The 22,721-nt window shown below is 33.2% G+C and overlaps 1 protein-coding gene and 1 long non-coding RNA gene across 2 annotated transcripts in view; one reads left to right on the top strand and one right to left on the bottom strand.

Moving 5' to 3' along the window:
* Positions 1-4,056, top strand: part of LOC129230741 (integrator complex subunit 9-like) — a 133,720-nt gene extending 129,664 nt beyond the window's left edge. Inside the window, 2 exon segments of the mRNA XM_054865167.1 lie at positions 333-459; positions 3,810-4,056. Coding sequence (XP_054721142.1) covers positions 333-452 — 120 coding nt within the window. The 3' untranslated portion in view covers positions 453-459; positions 3,810-4,056.
* Positions 461-7,787, bottom strand: LOC129230742 (uncharacterized). Its single transcript, XR_008581169.1, has 4 exons — positions 7,516-7,787; positions 5,214-5,286; positions 4,115-5,097; positions 461-3,935 (listed from the first exon to the last, which is right to left on the bottom strand). It is a non-coding gene; the product is annotated as an uncharacterized LOC129230742 (long non-coding RNA).
* Between the last annotated feature and the right edge of the window lie 14,934 nt (positions 7,788-22,721).

The raw sequence follows: 22,721 nt of genomic DNA, 5'->3' as shown, positions 1-22,721 counted from the left end.
TGCAGATAATTGGGAGTTTACTGTGCATATATTTTAATACGCTTTGAAGTAGACAGTGTTTGGCAGCGGAAATAGAATAGTTTTCAAAACACTACATGCTATTCATGGGTAAAATCCTGCATGGGCTGTAAGGAATATTTCAGGTGGAAAGAAGTTCGTTCCTAGACTATTTTCAGGAGGAGAAACTGAAAGTTTTTGGTGGGAATTTTTTTTGTCCTGTCCTAAATGCCTCAGCCATATATTGCTCTCTTTCTATGATTTAAAATAGTCTATGTCCAGTAACAAAATACTGTAGTATTTTTAACTACTCTTACTCTCTTATCTTTTCTCAGCAAAGTCATGACATTTTAATTCAAGTTGAAGATCATTCAACCCATGTTATCTGTGATGGTGATTCTGCCATAAGATCTAAACTTCATGATTTGATTTTGGAATGTTTGAATAAGATCTGAGTCAAAAGTAAGTCTTTACGGTTAATATACTTTTATTTTTCACTTAAACATGATATAACAAATAACAAACATGTGATGGATAATTTATGGCAATAAACATTTAATTCATCAATTCATTGCAATTTATACTCTTATATATCAATTATATTTTTAACATATAAATATATCACAAATATGCACATGCACAGTACAAAATACAGGTGCTGTACAGTATAAAATAGAGGTGGGATTCAATTATGTAAAATATTGTAATGTTTCAAGACATGACTTTAATTATATCGTCATATTTTCGGTGGAATTACTTTTCTCTTTCAGAAATTCACATTATATTAATGATCTGTGTTATGATTTTAGAAATGCATAGATTGTATAGTAATCAGAAAAATTTCCTCATGACTAATTATTAAATTTTCAATAAATTTTTTTTAAAATACCCTTTTTTCATGCTATTATGATTTTGTTATAAAATAATATATTTTCCCGGTGGAACTGATTTAGTGTTTGGAAGAAACTTTACCTAGCAGTTAATTTTCTAACAAATATATTTTTATAGCTACATCTTTGATTATTTCATACATGTTTCTGCTAGAAATAAAATCTAACTTGATAAAAACCAATATAACTTACCAGGTTAATGGTTGATATTGTATATTATTTATAAATATGTAGAAGATGACTTTTATATGAATATCATTATAAAAACTAACATTTTGTTCAAATATATATTAAGCACAATTATTTTTGCATGTTTAAAGTCAACATCAATCAGAATACAAAATAGTCTTTAATGAAAGCTATAATTGTTTATTATACATATGTATTTAGGGAAGAGTAATACTGAAGTAGAAAACATTTATATAGATTTGGCTTTTTTGGTATTTGATTAAAATAACCATTAATCATATTAAAAATTATGTAGTGGATATTTAAATGATTCGGAAACGTAGTTTTCATCATAAGGTAAGAGTTAACATTTCTTAAACTATGTGTATAAAATAGAAGAACACAGTTTTAAAAAGTATATCTCTGTAACAATCATTGAAGCAATTTGGGTGGGTTTTTCTTTTTAAAGAATGTTTCTTAGAAAACATCCAATAACTTAACGAGTATTTGATTTTTATTTTGTTTCAATCTAAATTGTTAACAAAACATGTGTGACCTTGTGACAGAATTTAAAATTCATGTATATGATTATAAGTTTCTGTGTATACGTACATATACATATAAATAGATAATCAAAAAGTTTTAAATTATGCAATTAGAAAAATAAAGATTCTAATAAAATTTCCTATTTTAAAAACTTTTAAATTGACGAAGAACTCATTTGTAATGTTATGAATCGAAAAGTTTTCATTTTAAGCATGAATGTTGGCCTACATTTCTGAAAAATTTTCACTGAGAAGTCCTAAAAATTTACAAAATCCAAGTTTACAAAATATAAACGAATTTTCGCTATAAACTAAGTATTCATAAAACACTTATAAAAACTTATAAAAAGTCAGATGATCAACTCGTTTTCATCTTAAAATAGTGAGTTTGACATGGGTTTTGTGAATTATAATAAACAAAATTTACAACTTTCATGTTAGGTTTAATAACATTAAATGCAATAGACACTACATTAAATTCTTGTACAAAAAGCAAAACAAATGTACAAACTATTTTTCTATGCCAAATAATTTAGTGCTATAACGTTTTCACATGAGAAGTATGAGACGAGACTTTTATTTTTTGCATAAGTCTAATAGTTCTATCATGCCAAAAAATAAATAAATCTTATAAAAGAGGACTAGTGACCATTTCATTATTAATGACTATTTACAAAACAAATAATGAAAGCTTTGGCACTGTTATACAAATAAAGGTTTGAAAATTCACGGAAAGCTGGAGTACAAACTGACAATCTGTAAGATTCAAATGCTTAAATTTTAACTTGAAAGAAATCATTTCATGTTATAGCAACTTAATATTACTGTGTATAAAGAGCCTGCAAATAAAGATGCATTTACTTTTTTAGAAAAACAGTATATAATTACGAAATAGAAAACAATTTTACACCATTACACTGGGTAAATGTTCCAATTGAAGTAGGAAATACAAATTTTAGCAACCATCGTTTTAGACTTGGTTTTGCGGCACTTTCCTCGAAATGAGAAATTTTTTAATTGCCTTTTCACACACTTACTGTGGTTGATAATATGTTCTTCTATACCTCAATTTTGAATTTTTTCCCCACTACCAATTTCAAAAATACCAAGAGGAAGTACTCACAAGAGTTGAGGTCACATGAACAAATTGGTCAGTTTTGAAGACTACTGCAAGGGTCAGAATAGTGACTAGACTTGGATAAGAAAAGCATCAGCCGTCTGGTTAGGATACTTTTTGTATTGCAACCTCTACCCAATGTGATGTTTATCTGATTTAAAAAAAAATTAACCTGTGTTAGCCATACGAAAGCTCATTTATTAACCGTTTTAGGTCCAACTGACATATGTGACCCCCAGGTTCAAAAGTTGTTTTATAAATTACTGAATGCAAATAATTCATAAATTACATTTTTTCAAATGCCATTGAGACATCAGGATTTCAATATTAGTGAAAAAAGACAATTTAAAAAATAAACCGTTATTTTATCTTGAGAATATTGCAACTGTGAAATGCGTTAATTGAAAATATATTAGTACTGTCACACTCCAACTTTTATCCAAGATTACATCTTAGTTGAAGGTTAAATGTAGCTAATGCTCTTAATTATCCAAATATTTTTTAATTTAATAAATTAACCAAGGTTTAAAAAATTGGTCTGCATCTCTAATGGATCACCAATTTATACAAAATCTAACCAATTTTCATAACTAGATATGTATTACTGACTGTAACATTTAATATATTCATGCATAAAAAATGTCTGATCTCTACCTTAAAAGCTTATGGATCTTAAAGGGTTATTAATGGGTGTAAAAAATAGTAATGGTTTGTATTTTCATGCCTTTTAAATTAAAAATTATGTTAATTTTATAAAATTCCCTTTAAAAGATAATATTATGGTGTTCAACTCCTTTTTTTTTTTTTTTGAGCTGGGGGGGGGGGGGGGGCTTGAGCACTGCAGCATGTTTAAATTCTATCCGATTATTTAAGATTTATCCGATAATTTTTTTCAATGACCATGTTAAGTGGGAAATGCTTTCAGGGAGCTTTTAGAAAAAAAAAATTACTTTATTGAATATCAAAATGTAATATGAAGGTTCATTAATGTAATATTACTTAAGTGAGTACTTTGAATGATCAAGAATTAGAAATTGATACAAATACTAAAAATTGTATTTATGTACTCAGCTTCTTTTTCTTTTTACACAGCGGCCCCAGACCAAGGCGTTAGACACCTGCGACTTTTCCAGAGACAAAGAAGAAAAATAATCAAACCAACACATGAAGAAGATCCAAGGACAAGAAGGACAATGGCCCATGTAGGAAATGATCGTCCTGTTTTTTTAAGAAAAAATGTACATTTTGTAAATAAACTTATTTAAAAAATCATGTTACTATTGATTTTGCTGTAATACATGTGAAAGTTAACTAAACGTGAAACTGAGGACATGTTCAAAATGAAAATCATGCATTAAGAAATGTAAATCTGTCAAATGTACTTTAAAAATACTCACGTCCCATATGAGATTTGTGGCCCATAGCATTTTTCATTACACTTGCTCTACAAAGAGTGTTTTATTGATAAGTATAAATTAGTAAAAATGTCAAAATAAATACAGTAAAACCTCCACAAATCTAGGAATCTTAGATATTTTAGTATGATTATGCACAATTACAATGTATGTTCAATTGTTACATTTTAGTATTAATCATAAAGTAATGTATGATAAACTTCTGTTATAATTTAAAGGGGGGAATTTAATACTTTTAATGCAGCTTCGAAGAGGTTTTTATACTGTATTTACTGTAATCTATCAGCATAGTTTTCAATTTATTGTAATATATCAGTGCTCAATACCTGTAATTTCATTTAAAAAAAGCGTAAAATACATTTGAGCAAATATTTTTTTGACATTCAAGCAGAACTAATTTAATTTTGTTCATTCTTCAGTGCACAGCACCTCAAAAGAAAGGTGTCCCCTTGAAGACTTCTAAGGATGTAAATATAAGAGTAATCTTACATATACATATTGAATAAGACATAACTCCTATTTGAGCACATCATAAGAGTTAAACAGCAAAAGAGTCGTTGTTGGTTAAAGATTTTGTGTTATGGATAATAGTAACAGGTGGTTGAATCAATAATGTTAAAGATTACATTGAAAAAAAAAATTACAGTAAATTGTGACTGACCGCAGATGTCAGTGAACAGTTTTCAAACCTGACATTTGCATGAATGCTAACAAGATCAAAGTCCATCAATCAATTTACCTAGTCATTTTTATTATTTTGTAAGTCTATAGCAACATTTAACATAGAATAAAATTAAATTATTAACTTTTTTTTTTAAGAGCATGTGGAGAAGGGGATGATTATGCATGCATGTTAAATAAAATTAGCAAAAGATATTCTTACCAAGTTTAAATCACCTATGATCTGAAGTAAACAAAGCAAACAAAACTTACCAAAAGAAACAAAATTAAATTGTCAGCCCAAACTAAATAAAAATATCAATATAAATTAGAAGAGCATTTAAATAATAAAAGCAAATTAATGAGCAAAAACAGATTCTATTATATGGAATAAAAGTAAAAACATATCTTTGTAACTTACTTTAAAACTGTTTTTGCAATTTTCCCTGCTTTCCCAGCTTCAGAGCTTTCGAACATAAAGCAAAATACAAGGTCTGCAATATATGTATAAAATATTAGATGACATTTCTCATTAACTATGAAAAAAAATGATACATGTTAGAAACAATAGCAAGAAAACAAGTGTATGCCTGTTGTATAAAGGTTTTTCTAGGGCATTTGGAGCAGAAATTCTATCTCTGGTCCTACATCGGCCCATGAATGCCTCCCTCAGCCTCTACCCAAAAATCTTTATACTGGACAAGCCTCAGGGTTTTGTCGCTGCTTTCTTTCCTTTTAAGTAACATTGTATAGCTTAAAAATATTTTAACATTTCAGTGCTTTTGTAGCTGCACAATGCTACAGGTAACTAACAAGCAAAATATACATTATTTAAAAAATCTTTTCCCCTGGTTATTTTCAAGATCAATTAATGATGTAATTGAATTTTTATAATATTTTTTTCGTTAATTTTTAAAAAATAATCAAAAACATGATAATTGATTGACGTTAAAGCACTCTACATGTCAGTCAGTTACCATGTTCATAACTTTTTTTTTTTCCAATCATCCAAAAAATATTTTGGAACTCAATTAAGGCATTGATTTCAGCTTAAAACGAACAAAAAAGCAGGAGAAAGATTTTTTTATGTATATTTTGCATAGAAAGTGACAAAATGCTAATGATTTTGCTTTAAAAATGTAAACTATCCATGGAAGTGCCTAGCTAAATATTGAAATGCTTTAATTTGTAACTTTTTATTCTATTGCAAACTGATGATTATAATACACAACAAAAATATATACAGTAAACTCCCGATTATCCGCGGAATAGGGTGGCACGACCACCGCGGATAAGCGAAATCCGCGGATAATCCGAACAATAGGTAAAAAACAATACTACTGTATACAACAGCTAAAAATATGAATAAAACTCAAACATACATTTAAGTTATTGCTAAAAACATTGCTAAATTGCATCTACTAACATTGAATGTAAAATAATATACGCATTTAAGGCTAAAAACAAACAATAACACAAAAGTTTAAAAATTATTTAATGACCGTTAAAAAAATTAATAAAACAAATTGTGAAAAGACCTGCGGATTAGCCCAGCCGCTAATAATCGGGAGTTTACTGTATTTCAATATTTTTTTTCTTAAGTTGAAACAATCTATGGTAAAAATAGTAGCCCAAAAGACGTGGATTTTTACTGTAATTATAGTAAAATACAGTATATTATACTTCATTAAATTGAAGTAAAGAAGTCTTTAAACTTAATTATTACGGAGTTATAAACTGCTGTAGATGAGGGACGATGCAATCCTACAAAAACATGCTGGCATGTGGAAATATATTTAATTTCTCAAATCCACAGGTTCACAACATGTCCTATCAGACCACCTAAACAACAAGACTGTATAGAGTACGTTATAAAAATAGGTAATTTCTAAATTAAAAAAGAAAAGGCAAGCAGTATCTTTCATAAAGCATTGAAATGACGTAACTCTCAACAGATAGGTACACCTGACCCACGGTCAGACCCATTCCGTTCATACCACGAAGACCCCTCACTCCTCCCCCCGACCCCCCCCCCCCCAAAAAAAAACTACCGCCTGAAATAACCCTCCCCTCTTTAAACTGCCATGGCACAAATTCATCACTTATCCACAACTAATTAATCATTTTCAAAGTAAAAACGAGATGCATAAGTTAGTACCAAACATTTACCTTAAAATATCTATACGTCAACAGTACAGAAGAGAAATGCAAAAATATTACAAATAGAATAAATTAAAATTTTTATAAAACCTCTAAATACACTCAAACCTGTTTTTTTTTTTTTTTTTTTTTGCGCGGTGGAGGGACTGCAAAAAAAAAATGTTTGAAACTTCACGATAGTTATAAAAAGTTATTTTACCAACACAGTTGAAAAATATTTTTTATGCCGTGGATAGGGATCACATAAAAAGTCTCACATAGAAAATAACCCCAAAACTTACAAAATAACTAGGAATTGCTTATCTTTAAAACAAATCGAATCAAACCAAGTGATGATAATTTTGCCAAGTAGTGCAACAAAATTTACAGGAAAAAGTATATTTTGGGAGAACACCGTGAATTGTCATCCGAATGCCTATGTCGTCACTTGAAAATACAACTTTGCACTCGTTTTGAAAATAATTTCGTTAATTGAGTCATAACCTGATTGAAATTTGAGTGTACCACAAACAGGGATATCCAAATTTTAAATCAAGGCATAAATCGAATGATGCGTTACTTACATAATAGCAATATTGAAATAACGAAGTATCTTTTACTCATGTTTGTGATTCACGCTACTATAATCAAACAGAAAAAAAATGGTTCCACAGTAAGCAGTGCCCACAGAGGTATAACAAAATATAAATTAATTACATCTGGAGCAAAAACATACTGTAAAAACAAAAATAGATTTCACGTAACATTTTCTGACTACTTGTGGAGAATATAATAATTCGATAATCTACAAAAGGATTGCTAAATTAGAATAAAGGCTGTCATAATCCATTGACATTTTAAGCTAGCGCAAGCTCAGCTGCTTCACAATAAATAAATAAATAAAACAGAATGACTACGTCATCGAAACGTAAAGGTACACTTATTTTGATTGGTTAAAACGAGAAATGAGAGAAAAAATGAAATTCATTATAGAGGGCGCTTTCAAAGCTGCGTTCGGAAACAGTTCACCACACAAGTTATGGTGAACGTTATTCATCCAACATAATTTTTAAGTACCACCCACATTTATAATATTTAGCTTCACTGCGACAAAGACATTGACAAGCACTTAAAGCAGTTTTGAGAGCATAAATAATGTCAAGTTTTTCATTGCTTTCTTCTTCGGAGAAAAGTATTCTGCACTTTTAGTAAATTAAAAGTTTTGAGTCTTCCGAACATTGCTACTCAAGTGGGTTTTGCAATCTCTTCTGTAATACACTTTCTCAACTTTTTCCAAAGCGCAATTCTCTGAGGCTCCAATGTTATTGATTTTTTTCGAAAACGCGTATAATTTTTATGCACATTCTCAATAGCTAAACGTATAAAGAAAACTTAATGCCAATTCATTCTCAGTAACATATACATTATTTTTATTGTGTTCTTAAATGGTAAATCAATAGTTCATCATGGGACACAAAGTTTTCGTTGCACATCTTGCAGATATACGAGGAAGGCGATTCGAACTTTAGATGATGCTTTTGAAAAATATTCGTTTTATAAGCGGCAAAGGGTAGGAAAACGTTTTCATGGAAAATATTTGCGGAACTGAAAATCTTGTGGGAATTTCGCTCTTAAACCCGCGGGATTAATCCCGCTAAATATCATTCGGGATTACAGGATTGGAAACTCTAATTTGAAGCCTATGCCGAAGAAATTCAACTTTTTAAACACAATATATTCAGGTGAAGATGAAATCATATGAAAACTTTGGTTTTCTCAGAAGCTTTTGATCGCAGAATTCGGTTAAACTTTATGAAAACATTGCATGGATCATTTGCGAACGCCTGCTTTACTGTGTAAGTGCGACGGAGAGCACTTGTGCCGAAAATGCATAGATGTGCAATTTCGCTGCTGTTTGTTGCAATATTTTTCACCGTACCTTAGCGTATAATTTCCTTCGAGCATTTCTTGTTGAAAAAAAGAATGAATGGTATTTTCACTTAAGAAAAATTTCCTGGATGAAACTTGCTACAGAGTGAGGTACGCAGTAAAAAAATTTAAAGGAATCAAGCCATCATGCAGCTTAAATGCTGAACCTAAAGTAAGATTGAAACTGTCAGATATTTGATTCAAACTTTGAGCTTTATCTTCCCATTAAGAGTTTTTAATTGGACTGAAGTTCAGCGAAGTATAATAACTGCGCTTGTTCTTTGTTGAATTTGCTTTGCAATTATTTTCTAGCTATAATTTAAGTTTGCAGACATGTTTGTGCTTCTACAGTATATTTCGCTGCTATGTTTTTGTAATATGAACTATTGAGTAACATCAAACCTAAACATTTCTCTCAAATTTTATTCTATGAATGGATTTTTTTTTTAGCAATTACGATTGCTTATTGTTCTCACTTCACCGTCCTTGGCGTTTGGTTCCTTTTTCAGCTTGGACCAGGGGCCTCTGCAGAACCACTGGCCTCTGGTCCTGAGTACTGAACCCCGGAATCCGCTACTCCTGGTCGGTGGTGTCCATGTCCTACAAACACGCACGCACATACACATGCACACTATGCAAACTCAGACACACGCATACACGCAGGTCTACGCACACACACAATCATACACATGTACGCACAGACGCCTTCACACACCAATATACACATGTAACCGCCCAGGAGGAGGGCCAGGTTTGGGGGGGGGGCAGGAGCCGTTTCTAAGAAACAATAACTCCATTGAGTGGGGTCGTGTCGCAACTCGTGATGGCGAAAAACATAATTTGAATTAAAAATTTCAGAATTCAAATTAATATTATTTTTTTTGCTTCTTATTACTTACAGTACAAGGAGTTCCCCAACTTTTTTCGCATTTTACAAGGGGTTCGCGAGGGAAAAAAAGTTGGGAACCACTGCCGTAGGATATGCATACTAATAAAACTGTTATCAAAGAAATGTTGCCACCATACATTCAGTGCCTAAAGCTAAGCGCGGATCTGAGAGAGGACAATTGCCCCCCCCCCCCCCTGGATAAATCAAGCGGGCGCCAGTAGGAAGGTGAGCCGAAGGCGGCTTCTACTGCTTTAAGCAACATACACCCTAAACACTCAGAAATAATTCTTCTAAAACATTATCTTGATGTTTCAAACAACAAACCTCTGTGATAACCAAACCAAACCAAACACACAAACCAAAATTCTGTGATAAGTTTCTTCCCCCTCCCTCCACGCTTGGGGCGTATCCGCGTCAACCTAAGGGGCGCAACTTGCGCCAATTATGAGTTTTCCCTCTTAAGTTTTAGGGAAGTTTTGGAATTAGGCACAATTGAAAGAAAGATATTTGGAAAATTTATTTCTGTCATTACCCAGTTCTCAACCTGTGTGGAGTCGCGCGCGTCCACCTAGGGGGCGCAATATCCGCAACATATGAGTTTTGGCTCTAAAATTTAGAGAGAAAGTTTTTGAATTGGATAAAAAAAGAAAGAAACATATTTGGAATGTATTTCTCTCAACCATCAGTTCTCAACTTGTGTGGAGTGGGACTCATCCACGTCCACCTGGGGGGAGCAATATCCGCAACTTATGAGCTTTCCCTCTAAATTTAGGGGGAAGTTATGGAATTAGGTACAAAAGAAATAAAGACATTTGAAAAAATTATTTATATTATATTCATCGGTTCTTAACCTGTAGGGAGTGGGGCATAATATCCACAACCAATGAATTTGCTCTCTGAATTTAGGGGAAAAGTTCTTTAATTGGGTAGTAAAGAAAGAAATATATTCGGAAAATTTGATTCGTCTTCACCAGTTTTCAACCGGTGTGGATTGGGACGCAATCGCGTTCCCTGGGGGCGCAAAACCGACAAGTTATGAGTTTTCCCTCTTCATTTAGGGGAAATGTTATGTAATTTGCTATGAAAGAAAGAAAAATATTCGAAAAATTTATTTGTGTCATGTGCCGATTTTTTACCTATCGGGAGTCGGACAAGTCCGCGCCTCTTAGGGGCGCTTTATTTACAAAATTACTGCTTTTCCCGAAAATTTTGGAATCGGGTGCATTGGGCACACTATCGAGGTTCAATGCCATTCCGCGGTGGATGATTTAGCGAATACTTGTTTCATTTAATTAGTTTCGACTTGAGCAATTTACATTATCTGACTGTAATTTCACTGCGTGCTTACCTTTTTGAACGCCATATTCGAATGTTTTATTTTATTTCTTTAAAATGGCTCTGGATTTTATGATAGTATTTTACGGTTAAACTCCTGTTACCAGGACACTTTGTGGGTGACTTTGAGCTGCTAAGGTCCTGACCGTAGCCCTCTCAAAAGCCACACTCAGACTGGAACGAATATTTCTTTAGGATTAAAATACTTTCGGTAAAAGAATGATAACTTCTGGGAATGTTTTGGTAGGAGTTTCTGACCTTGACCAGCGATAACAAAACCTGTGTTAGTAGACACTAGGGATTGCAATACCGGACCAAAAATTTAACACCAGCATTCGATATTTTTAAATAGTGATACCGGAAAACCAGTATTTGAAATTTCTCAAAAATTGCTTGAAAACATATTGTTTCTTTTTCGTTGCCACATTTCATTATTGTGTACAAAAATCATATTATTATGAAAACTTATTGTGAACAAATATAAAATGAAGGAACAAATGTCATAATAAAAAATCAATGCTAGTAAAAATCATAATGCATCTATTGAATTGTCTCTAAGCCTGGATATAACTTAATTCTTCAACTTTCCTACAGTTGAAACTACTCTTCTGAATTCACGCTGGTCGGTGGTCCTGTTAACAACGCGTGATACACCACCTCTAATTTATTTACCTAAAAGTATTTTATCTTCAAAAAAATTCGGTCTGTTGCATGTCATTTTTGGATAAACCCTTTTGTGTGTGGGTGTGTTTCTTTCGTATTGTGTGTATATCTATTATTTTTTTAATTTAAAGCTAGTTGAAATTTCTTTCCTGAGAGACGATACTTTTCCATTATTAACATCATTTTCTCTTGAACAGGATGAGTTTGTGTTGACTTTTTATTAGCTCTTTGTTTTGAAATTTACGATCAACTTGATTAAATTGGATCTTGTTGGTTTCTCTTATTCGTTTTAGCTTTCTTTTCAAAATTCTTTGCAATTATAATTATGAAAATATTTGAAAATATTTTTGAATTCATAGATCAATTTTATGCTTTTCCTCTATGCAAATTTTCAAGGCAATATATAATTCCTAAATATTATCTTGTCAAGTATGAAGCCAAATAGCGAGACGCCACAACAAATCAATACTGGTGCCAACAAATTACTATTTGTAATGCAAACAAGAAACAGTTTTTGTCAAAATTTAGTACAGTTGAGACAAATATTTAAGAAAAGAATCATAAAGTGTTCCTGCTATCGATGGTTTGAATAAATTGTTCATTGGACAAAGCAGAGAGGGGGGGGGGTATTCAAAAATACACTCGAAATTAACTTTCCCAAAAGGGAAAATGAGTGATCAGGGAAATGGAAAAAATAAATACATGGTGCACGAAATACTTTTTTTAAAATGATATTCTATTAGTTCATGCTTTTGAAGTTGAATTTTTGCATCAATAAATTAATTTCGGTTCTCTATTATGGGAAAATAAATGTACATTTAAAATAGTAGATATAATAAGTTAAATTGAAAATTCTTCAATTAAAACTATTTATTATTTTCAGCTAAAACGAAAATACCGGTATTTCCCTCAGCAAATACCGGTGTTACGAAATTGCAAAATTGCTCTGTATACCGGTATGCCGGTATTGCAATCCCTAGTAGACACCATGTCTGTTACCTCATGGTGTAAAGTGGAGTATACACCATGAACACACTACATAGGAGCGTGTTTGTTGGTTCTGAAAGCGATAGGTTTCAGCTTTTGACATGAGGGACAATAAAAGGAACCCAAAGTAGATGGATTTTAAAGTTGTTTTTTTTTCTTTCAAAATTGAAATGATGTCTAATGGCAAAAAATCATCTGGCGCATTTAATCATAAAAGAAAATTACGACATTTAAAAGAAGATGAAAGTCAGTCAAAAGCTTTGCAGAATTTTTTTTCCGTTTCGGCTTTGGACTCCAATGAATTGGATGAAACAGTCATATCTCAAATCGAAGATGACGATGAATCTACATTGGCACTCCGAAAACCAGCTCTTATCAAACCCCTGGCAACCAAAAGATGCGATTATAATTTTGCATTTTCCTTGCACACGATCAAACGAAAGGAAGTGCAAAGATATTTTGCACATAAGTATCTTATCAAGTATCCATGGCTTGTGTATTCACATTCTCAACAAGGTTTATTTTGCAAATACTGCCCTTATTAACCGGAAATATTAGTGAAAGTCATAAAACAGTGCCTTTGCAGAAGCTTGTGACAAAACTATTGCAAAATTTTAAGGACATTTCAGAACAAAGTGGAGATTTGGAGTCGCATTCTAATCATAAGTATCACAAACGAGCTGTAGAACAGGGTATTGCATTCCTTCAAACATTTAATAGGCCAGATTTGGAAGTCATTAGTCGTGCAAATCAACAGCACCTTAAAGAGGTAGAAGCAAATAGGGAGTGACTTCGACCGATAGTTGAAACTTATTTTAGCTGGACGGTAAAATCTTGCATTTCGTGGACACAGATATGACGGGCCATTACTTCAAGATGGCAATATATCTGGTGCATCCGACTCCGATGTGGCCGTTAAAGAAAGTAATTTTAGAGAGCTTTTGATGTTTAGAATATCTGCTAGTGACAAAAGTCTGGCGAAACACTTACAGTCAGCTCCCCCCAGTGCTACATACATAGGCAAAGCAACACAAAATGCTCTCATTTCATGCTGCGGGAAAGAAATATTAGAGAACATTTTATATAACGTGTTTGTCTAACGTTATCTTACGTGTAACTGCGGGCATCGCAATACAACTCAATACTTTTTGACGAGACCACAGATAAATCGCACTCGTCACAACTGAGCCTTACCATTAGATACATTTATGATGGTAGCATTCGTGAGGACTTTCTAACTTTCATAGATGCATTTGCAGAACTAGCACATGATAGACATAAAAATGATTACGAATCGGAGGAAGAAGAATAGATTGAAATTAGAAAAGTACTTACTACCGAAGAGACTTCAGAAGGAACCATCACACCGACAGAGTTGCCCTTGACCGGTAAGGCCATAGGTCAAATGGTTTTATTCCAGCTGAAAAAAAGCTAAAACGTCCACTAGAACACTGCATCGGCATAGGTACAGATGGATGTTTAGTCATGCTTTCAGAAATTCGAGGTGCTGCTGATGAGGTACAGAAAGAAACAATAAACGCCGTCAAGACACCCTGCTACAATCACAAACTGGACAATTCCATTTCAAGAAGTTCCAAAGTACTGGCTGTCCGAGTTGCCGTTGCAGCCATAAAGGAGATAATCTCATTTTTAAAGGCCCATCCAAAGCGGAAGACTGTTCTCTTGAGCACCTTGCGATGTGCCCTCACACTTCTTTGTGTGAGACTGGATGGATCTAAAGCCCTCGAACGGAGAAGAAGTAGCGACATCGTTTTCCCCTATTGTCTGGTGCCGCTTCCGATTCTTATTGGATGTGACCGATCACGTGGGCAATCGTTTGACATCTTGGGGCCAAAATCTGAGTGCTTACCGGTCCTTTAACATTGCGTTCTCGCTATTCTTGCTCATATTTATTTATCGGTATATTTATTTCTTCGTTCATTTTAGCATCTACTTACTGTGCCGTTAAGTGAGTGAATAGGGCAGAATCGGGCACCAAATTATATCCTTTACCTAGAGGGTAACGAAATAAAGAAAAACGTAAAATCTGGGTGCATTGAATCGGCAGAGATGACTTCACTTCTTTTATCCCCCCCCCCAGTGTGCATCTCTGTATAACTCAATGTTTTTTTTGTATATATTTTTAATATTTGTTTGTATTCAAACTCACGTTTTTTTTTTCCCCCAACGCATCGTAGTTAAAAATATTGCATTCCTTGAGTTTTTACTTTTTTACAGTGAGTTCTTGTTCATTTCTTCTTCTAGGATTATTTTCACAGGATATTTTTTTGCCATTTTTGGTGTTTCATAAAGTATTTATTGTAACTCTTCCGTGTAAACACGTATTTATTAAATGGCCAGTTCCTTATTTATTTATTTACTTTTCTTCAACAATATCGATTCATTTGGCCAAAATTTAAAGTTCAAATTATTTCAGCGCAGTTAATATTTAAAACTTTATCGTCAATGCTTCTATTTATCTCAGATCTGTAATCTGAATACTTGTTTAGTGAATTCAGGAAAAATGCCAGTGAAACGAAAGCAACATTTTGAAACAAGCAACTATTACTTTTATGTTTAACAGAATTGTAAGCATGCATTAATGTGCAATACAAAATCAATAACACGAGTAATTGATTCATCTCTTTATATGTATTTTAAAACTTTTGTTTAAAATCTTAAGCTAATTTATTACTTTTATTCTATGTTTCTGTGAGTTAATATGACAAATGTCTCTCTTTATTCATTGACATTTAAAAAAGAAAACAATCAATTATTCACGGACATTATATTGTTGAGAGAGTTGATGTTGTATAAAAATATTTATACTAATCCAATATCTTATATTTTAACAATTTTGCAATATAAAACTTGAAACACTCACCGTATTTTGCTGTGTTATTTTTAATGAACATGCTACTTTGACAACATTTATTTTATTTTATTAAAAGGCAGAAAATCTTACTTTGCATTTCATTGCGTTACTCATTCAAAATTTTATTTAAATCCACTTTGTGTAGTGAAACGTTAATGCTGAAAACGATAGTTTATATTTTAAGTAAATGATTAAATATAATTATAAGTTTTCAAAGAAGAATTCAATCCTTGAAATAAATAGCGAAAGTTTGTTTTAATCCATGAGTTTTATGGATGAAAAGAAAGCCGCTTTATTTTTAAATACTACATTGTTTTCGATTCGAAATTTCATTTCACTTTAATAATAAAAACTTATATTCTATACAAACTGGAACTGCAAGTATCATATTTATACATTGGTTATGTTACTTTAAAATTCAAAGAACCAGTAGTTTAAACCCTTGTAACATACAGCTTAATTTTGTGTCTGTACGATAAAAAAAAAAATCTACTTTTTGGTTAATAAAGTATATCTGTTGCGATTAATCAATGGATGATTAATTATTTATGCTATTCTGATAATCAATACAATCATAATATCTATTCTTTCAACATAAATATCCTACTTCCATGCTTTCGGGGAAGAGAGTAAAAAAATATTTCGCAAAAAGGTCGAGAATTATTGTAAAACATTAAGCATCAACATCTTTGCACATTAAAATGCCTTAATATCAAAATTAGTTTCCTTACCAAATAAAAATTTAAAAAAAGTTAATGTACATTCAAATTTTTGTTATCTCGAAGAATCTAGGAATATTTATTAACAAGGAGTTAATAAGAAACCACTATTTCATCATAGCAGACATAGGAAGACAGCCGATGCTTGGCCCCAACATGGCCGACAACTCCCCGTGTCGCTACTTAGGAGAAGGATCCAGGGCTTTAGATGGATCGAGAGACATGAAACCATGCTTCAGTTCTCTGTCGACCTCCGGAAGATTGTTGAAAGTTTAGAAAAAATTTCTGAATGCCGGGATCCGAGCACAGCTGGCAAGGCTGCCACATTAATGACAATTGTATACAACGCAAGATTTATCGTGCCTGTTATGCTTAAGTGACATACTGTCATTGACACACTCTCTGAGTAAGTTCCAGCCAAAAAAAGCCTTTGATCTTTATGTGAGTGCTATACAAGTACGAAGCACCATAAATATTTTAGCGAGACGAAGAGATGATTTGAGCGCTGGTTTTAACAAAGTCTGGCAACTGGTACAAAACTTAGTCAATCAATTCAAGGTTAGGCTAAGCATTCCTCGGATCCCATCCCGTAAGGGATGGCAAATATATCGTGCCAATTATAAAACGAATTAAGTGGAAGAATATTTCAGGGCAGCTATCTATGAACCTGTACTAGACTACGTTCTGACAGATCTGCGTGAAAGGTTCTCGGCTGAGACTCAGCTGTTTGTTTTTATGCCGGAAAATATTGTTAAGACCAATCCAGAAGATGGTGATGAAATTGTAGCATCACTTCTCGATCGCTTCGGATTTGTCCTGGATGTCGACAAAAGTACTGCCGCATTTTTGCTGAAAGACGAAATGTTATTGTGGAAATAAAAATAGATTCAAGAAATGGGAAAGAAAACGTTGCTTCTCGCAACAACTCTGAACATACTGCCTAACTGTGGTGCATTTCCTATCATTCACGAATTTTTGAAGATCCTAGCAACTCTTCCAGTAACAAATGTATCAACCGGAAGATCATTTTCGTCACTGCGACGCCTCAAAACGTATTAAAGGTCCTTAATGAGTGAAAATTATCTTGTTAGTCTTGCACTTATACATATTCATATGAATACCCTATTGATATCGATAAGATTATCACAAGATTTGCAAAAATCGGTAGTAAAAACAGGTTAGAATTCAGAATATAAAACCCACCAGCATCTCTAAGGGGAGATGGGAAGGGGCGGCTCAGATGTCAACCAAAATGTATTTAAAAGCTTATGAAAAATAGAAATATTTTCTTTACGAATTTCCCCCCAATATTTTAAATTACGTAGAATATATCAAAGCGAATAGCATCATTTGCGCTAGGTTACACTCTTCAGAGATTTCACACCAAGTAGATTTTAGAGTTAATGAAAAATATTAGCACTTCAATTAAGAAACGTTTCCCCAATATTTAAATTATATTGAATGTATAAGTTGGCTCATCAAACAACTACTCTGAAATTTACTTTCTAGCAATTCCGTTTGTTAAATTTCTTATCCATTTAGACAAAATGAACAAATACGCGTGACCTTCAAATGCCGTCAGATGTTTTAACTACTTGATTTGTGTGTGTGTGTGTGTGTATGTGGTTTTTTTTCTGTTTTGTTAAATTTTACAGCCTTTTGGAACATTTAGAATTGTTAGACATGTTAATAGATATTTAAGCATTCATGTGTGACAAAATTCATGTGTAGCAAGCTTTTTCTTTCGTTTAATGCAATAAAAGGAAGAGGAAAAGCAAAGAATTTTTTTTTAGTGAAAACCTAAATTTAAACCCAATGTAAGATTAGTTTGAAAACAATACTTTTTAAAAACATGCAGATACGCACTTATATTTTTTCTAACCTTCGGAGAGAAAAGTTGATACCTTTGAATAAGAACTTGAATAAGAACAGAGGCCGAAGTGGTCTGATCGGTAAAGCGTCGGACTCGTTACAGGAGAGTCCCAGGCACGATGCCAGACGGTCGAAGATCCTCCGTGTTCGTTAATGGTGCCTGGGACGCGTTAAATACGTTCGTGGTCACAAAGTTCTCCAAGTTCCCATTCCAAATCAATGCCTCTGGGGGTGCTGGATCAGAGGTTGCTCGGCTATTGGTCTGGATAAAAAAAAAAAAAAACATAGTCGTCTTCATCGTCCCATCCAACCAGTAAAACCATATGTGTGGGACCCTGGAGTATGAAGTGAAGACAATGTTAAAAAATGTCCGAAAGAAGGGCCGAACTTCTCTCCTTCCTTTTATCACCGAAGATTGGCTAATATTGAATTTTTGAAATTTCAATTGCAGAAAATGTTTTAGAGAGAGTTTCGGATACATACCTTTTCTCAAAAACGCCATAAAAGAGATCCTACAATTGTGTTTTTAGGATTTTAATTTCGACAAATGTCCAAGGACCTTTCTTTCTTAGTATCCCCGAAGATCGTCTGAAATTGCATTCCCGGAACTTTTACAAAAAATTACACCTGCCCCCATCTTGTTCCTTAATATTACGTGGAACAATTTATAATAGCGTTTTTAAGACTTTAGTTTTGAAAAATACTCGGAGGTAGGCCACCGAACCTCTCCTCTTTCTAATATTCACCACATAGTCTTAAACTGTACTCCTATTAGAACTTCAACTTCCTGGAGAAAGTTCTAAACCCTATGTATACCCCCTACATCATCAAAGATGAAATGCAATCGCGTCTTTAGTGCTACAATTTCAAGACATTTTCAAAAAGTTTGCATCTTCATAACCTAATTTTATCGAATATTGTCTAAAATTGCGTTTTTTAAACTGAAATGTCGGATTACCTCCGGTGGAGAGTCTCTCAAAGACCGCCCTCATCTCCTTCCCTTTGTATCTACGTTTACCCATTCTATTTTTGTATTTTGTTATTAAGCCGATGATAAAATAATTGTTTGCATCGAAAATGTTATACACATTAATTTACTTTTATTGCTATAAATTTCAATACATTCTTCAAGGTTTTCTCCACTTCGAAATTACCACTTATTATTTAATATCCTTTCAACTTCTGTAAATACAATTAAAGAATATTCTCATCACATTTAAGTCGTCCAATGCGTTTTTTTTTATTTTGAACTTCCATGAAGCCGAGTACATTGGGAAAAAAGTTTTCTCTGAAAAATTATAGCTACTTTGTGTACTTACGACGCGTTTTTTGAGCAATCACGATTGCTTATTGTTCTCACTTGACTGTTTTGATGTGCTATCATTTTATTTTCCCGCCAGCACCCTCTGCAGCATCACCGTCAACCGGCTCCTCACGATGCTGCTGCACCTCTAGCGAAAGCCGTCTCCAGGTTGCGTCAATATCCTACACTTACATGCATACATACACGAACGTACTAACAAATACATACATACACCTACACACATACACATACAAACACACACTCAAATACATACATACACACACACGCATACATACAGACACCTATACATATACATACAGACGCCTACACATACAAACACACACCTACACACAACTACCCACACACTCATCACACTCATGCACACAGACACATACACATGTATGCCTACACACACATACACATTCCCCACCACACACAAACACACATACACACTCATACCTGCACACAGACACAAACACACATGCCTACATACACATACACATACCCCTACACACAAGCACACCCCCCTACACACATGCGTACACATACACACACACACACTCGTGATTGCGAAAAACATAATTTGAATTCAAGAGGTTAATATTCAAAAATTTTTTTTTTTTTTTTGCCAGGGCACACATACACACCAACGTGCATTTACACAGGTCTACGCACGCACACAAGCCCACACATACACAACTATACACACGTAACCACCCAGGCTTGCGGGGGGGAGGAGCCTTTCTAGAAACAATAACTCCAATGAGTAGGGTCCTGTCGCAGCTCGTGATTGCGGAAAATATAATTTGAATTCAAAATTTCAGAATTCAAATTACTTTTTTTTTAATCGCAGAAATTGAAATCCCATGGTCTGCTATGTGCATTACCCCCATGAAATTTGGCAATGTCTCGTCCTGTGGTGATGCATCCCACATTCTCCTAATCTCCCGAGTATCTGCACTCCTTCAAGGAGCGCTGCGAGCGCACAGTAAAAACAACTCCTACTTCTTCCACGAGAAATGGAATGTTGTTGTGTTTACGAGCGAACTGACGAGCGTCGCGGAACGACTTGTTTTCACTGTATTGTTGAAATAACTTATTTTTATCTGTACACACGTAGCTCCCCACAGTCCAATACTTCATTTGCTCTGAACCTCAGGTTATTTTATTGCCACTCTATAAATGGGATGTTAGTCCCATACATGTGTCAGATTCTAAAAGAGCAACAATACAAAAATATGTTGCATTGACGCAAATAACTAACCAATTTCATTAAATGTGTCAGTTTCCCTATTGTAATAAAATAGTTCTGTACTCTTCTACTGAAGTAAAATCCTTGTAATCCTGAAAAATGCTTGCAATTTTCACTATAAAAATATGCCCTACCGGATATAAAATTTCAAGGGCAATTAACTTGAGAAATGATCATTTTCCAACTAATAACTGTAAGTAAAAGTGTATCTTTGGAGACATATATACAATCTGACCACGAAATATATGGAATTGAGCAATCTGTTAATCCAAAAACGGATGGTATTGACAAGCCTTTTTAATCAACAATCATGCATGTTGTATAAATTAGTATGTTTTCCAACTTTGTAAAAAATGAGTTATATGAGAAGTTGGGCCCTTTCTTTAGCTTGCACACACTAAAACAGTAAGAAATGAAAACAAATTAAAGAAAAAAAAATTCAATTTAAAATGTAGGGAGTCTTGGGTGAAATGGACTACTAGTTTTGAGTGCTTACACTCAAAGTAATGTTTTTTTTACATCTGAAAATATGCAAACCTTATATAATGCACTTAATAAAGTTAATTATTATATACATGACTTTTTCAAATTTTTTTTAATGGAAAGCGAGAAAGTGGACCATTTCACCCCTCACCTGGGGTAAAATGGACCACACGGAAATTTTAAAAATTAAATTAATGAAGTAATTTTTCAGAAGTATGAAACATAAAGGAATATTTTATTGGTTTATTCATAACTTTACTTTATCAACATGAAACGTAAAATGATCGAATACAGTCAAACTTGTGCATTACGAGCGCCAAGGGACGACGTCATTTGCTCATTTTTACCGATTGCTCGTAAAAAATGAGATAGTACCAAAAATTGTAAAAACAGATGCATGTTTGCTTTTTTTTTCATTTATTATTTTTGAACTGTATCAGTGAAGTTGGGTGTTTTTTGGTTTGCTGTCTTACTATCTCTTGTTTTACTTCATTCGAGAAATACCCCAGGGCCAAAAAACATTGTCATTTGAGGCAGCGAGAAGCAAAGGGATGTAAGTGGCAAAATCAAAAATGTGGAGATAACCAGTGCACATAAATGGTAGGTGAACCTCTCCTCTGTCTTGGGGCAAGAGAAGGTACTAGTAGCCCTGGTAGGTGCTGCTATACAGCATGCTTTAGAAAAACATTTCACTGAAAGCCTACCTAGGTTGTTATCTTTAAACGCATTTTACTCAAAACTTGAAAATGTCCAATTACATCCCTTTGCTTCTCACTGCCTCATTTGTACCCTCGGCTTGAAAAAAAGTAGTTTTTTAGCGTATCAAAAGCTATCTAGTTTGTTGAGGTTTGTCCCATTTTAAATTTTTCATATCTGGTTATTTTTGGAGCTTTCATTACTTTTTCACTTCATTGGCTTGAAATTGAGCTATCCCCAACAGGGCTGTCGGATTTTAGCCGGGCCAAAAAAAGCCGGCCGGCTTTTTTTGGTTTAAACCACTTTAAAAAGGCCGGCTTTTATTAAAAAAGCCGGCTTTTTTAGAAAAAATACTTTTTGGTATTTTTAGTGTGATTTAATCAAAATGAAAATTATATATCATTAATGCAATTACTACTCTTTTAATAAAATGGTTAAAAATTAGACAGTTAGATAACAATGTGCAGTACAAAAAAAAAACATAACAAAACAAACTATTGCTCTATATTATGAAATTATTGAATGGAATTTAAATGATTAGAAATTATTTTCAGTTCAAGTATTCAAAAGATCACAAAACACTGCTGCTTTTAGTACCAGTCATTTGGTTCAGTTTTTAAATAACAGTATACTCTTACCTTTTTTTCTGCTTTTGTTTAATCACCCAAACAGTAAACCACCAACACATTAAAATTTTGCTACATCACAAAAATAGAGAAAAAAAACTTATTTATTAGGGACATGATCCTTTTTGATACAATTTAAATTATTATAAAGGAATGTTTCA

Source organism: Uloborus diversus, chromosome 9 (assembly GCF_026930045.1).
Source record: "Uloborus diversus isolate 005 chromosome 9, Udiv.v.3.1, whole genome shotgun sequence".
NCBI classification, from domain to species: Eukaryota; Metazoa; Arthropoda; class Arachnida; order Araneae; family Uloboridae; genus Uloborus; species Uloborus diversus.
The sequence above is the reverse complement of the archived record's forward strand: the minus strand, read 5'-3'. Positions and strand labels throughout refer to the sequence as shown.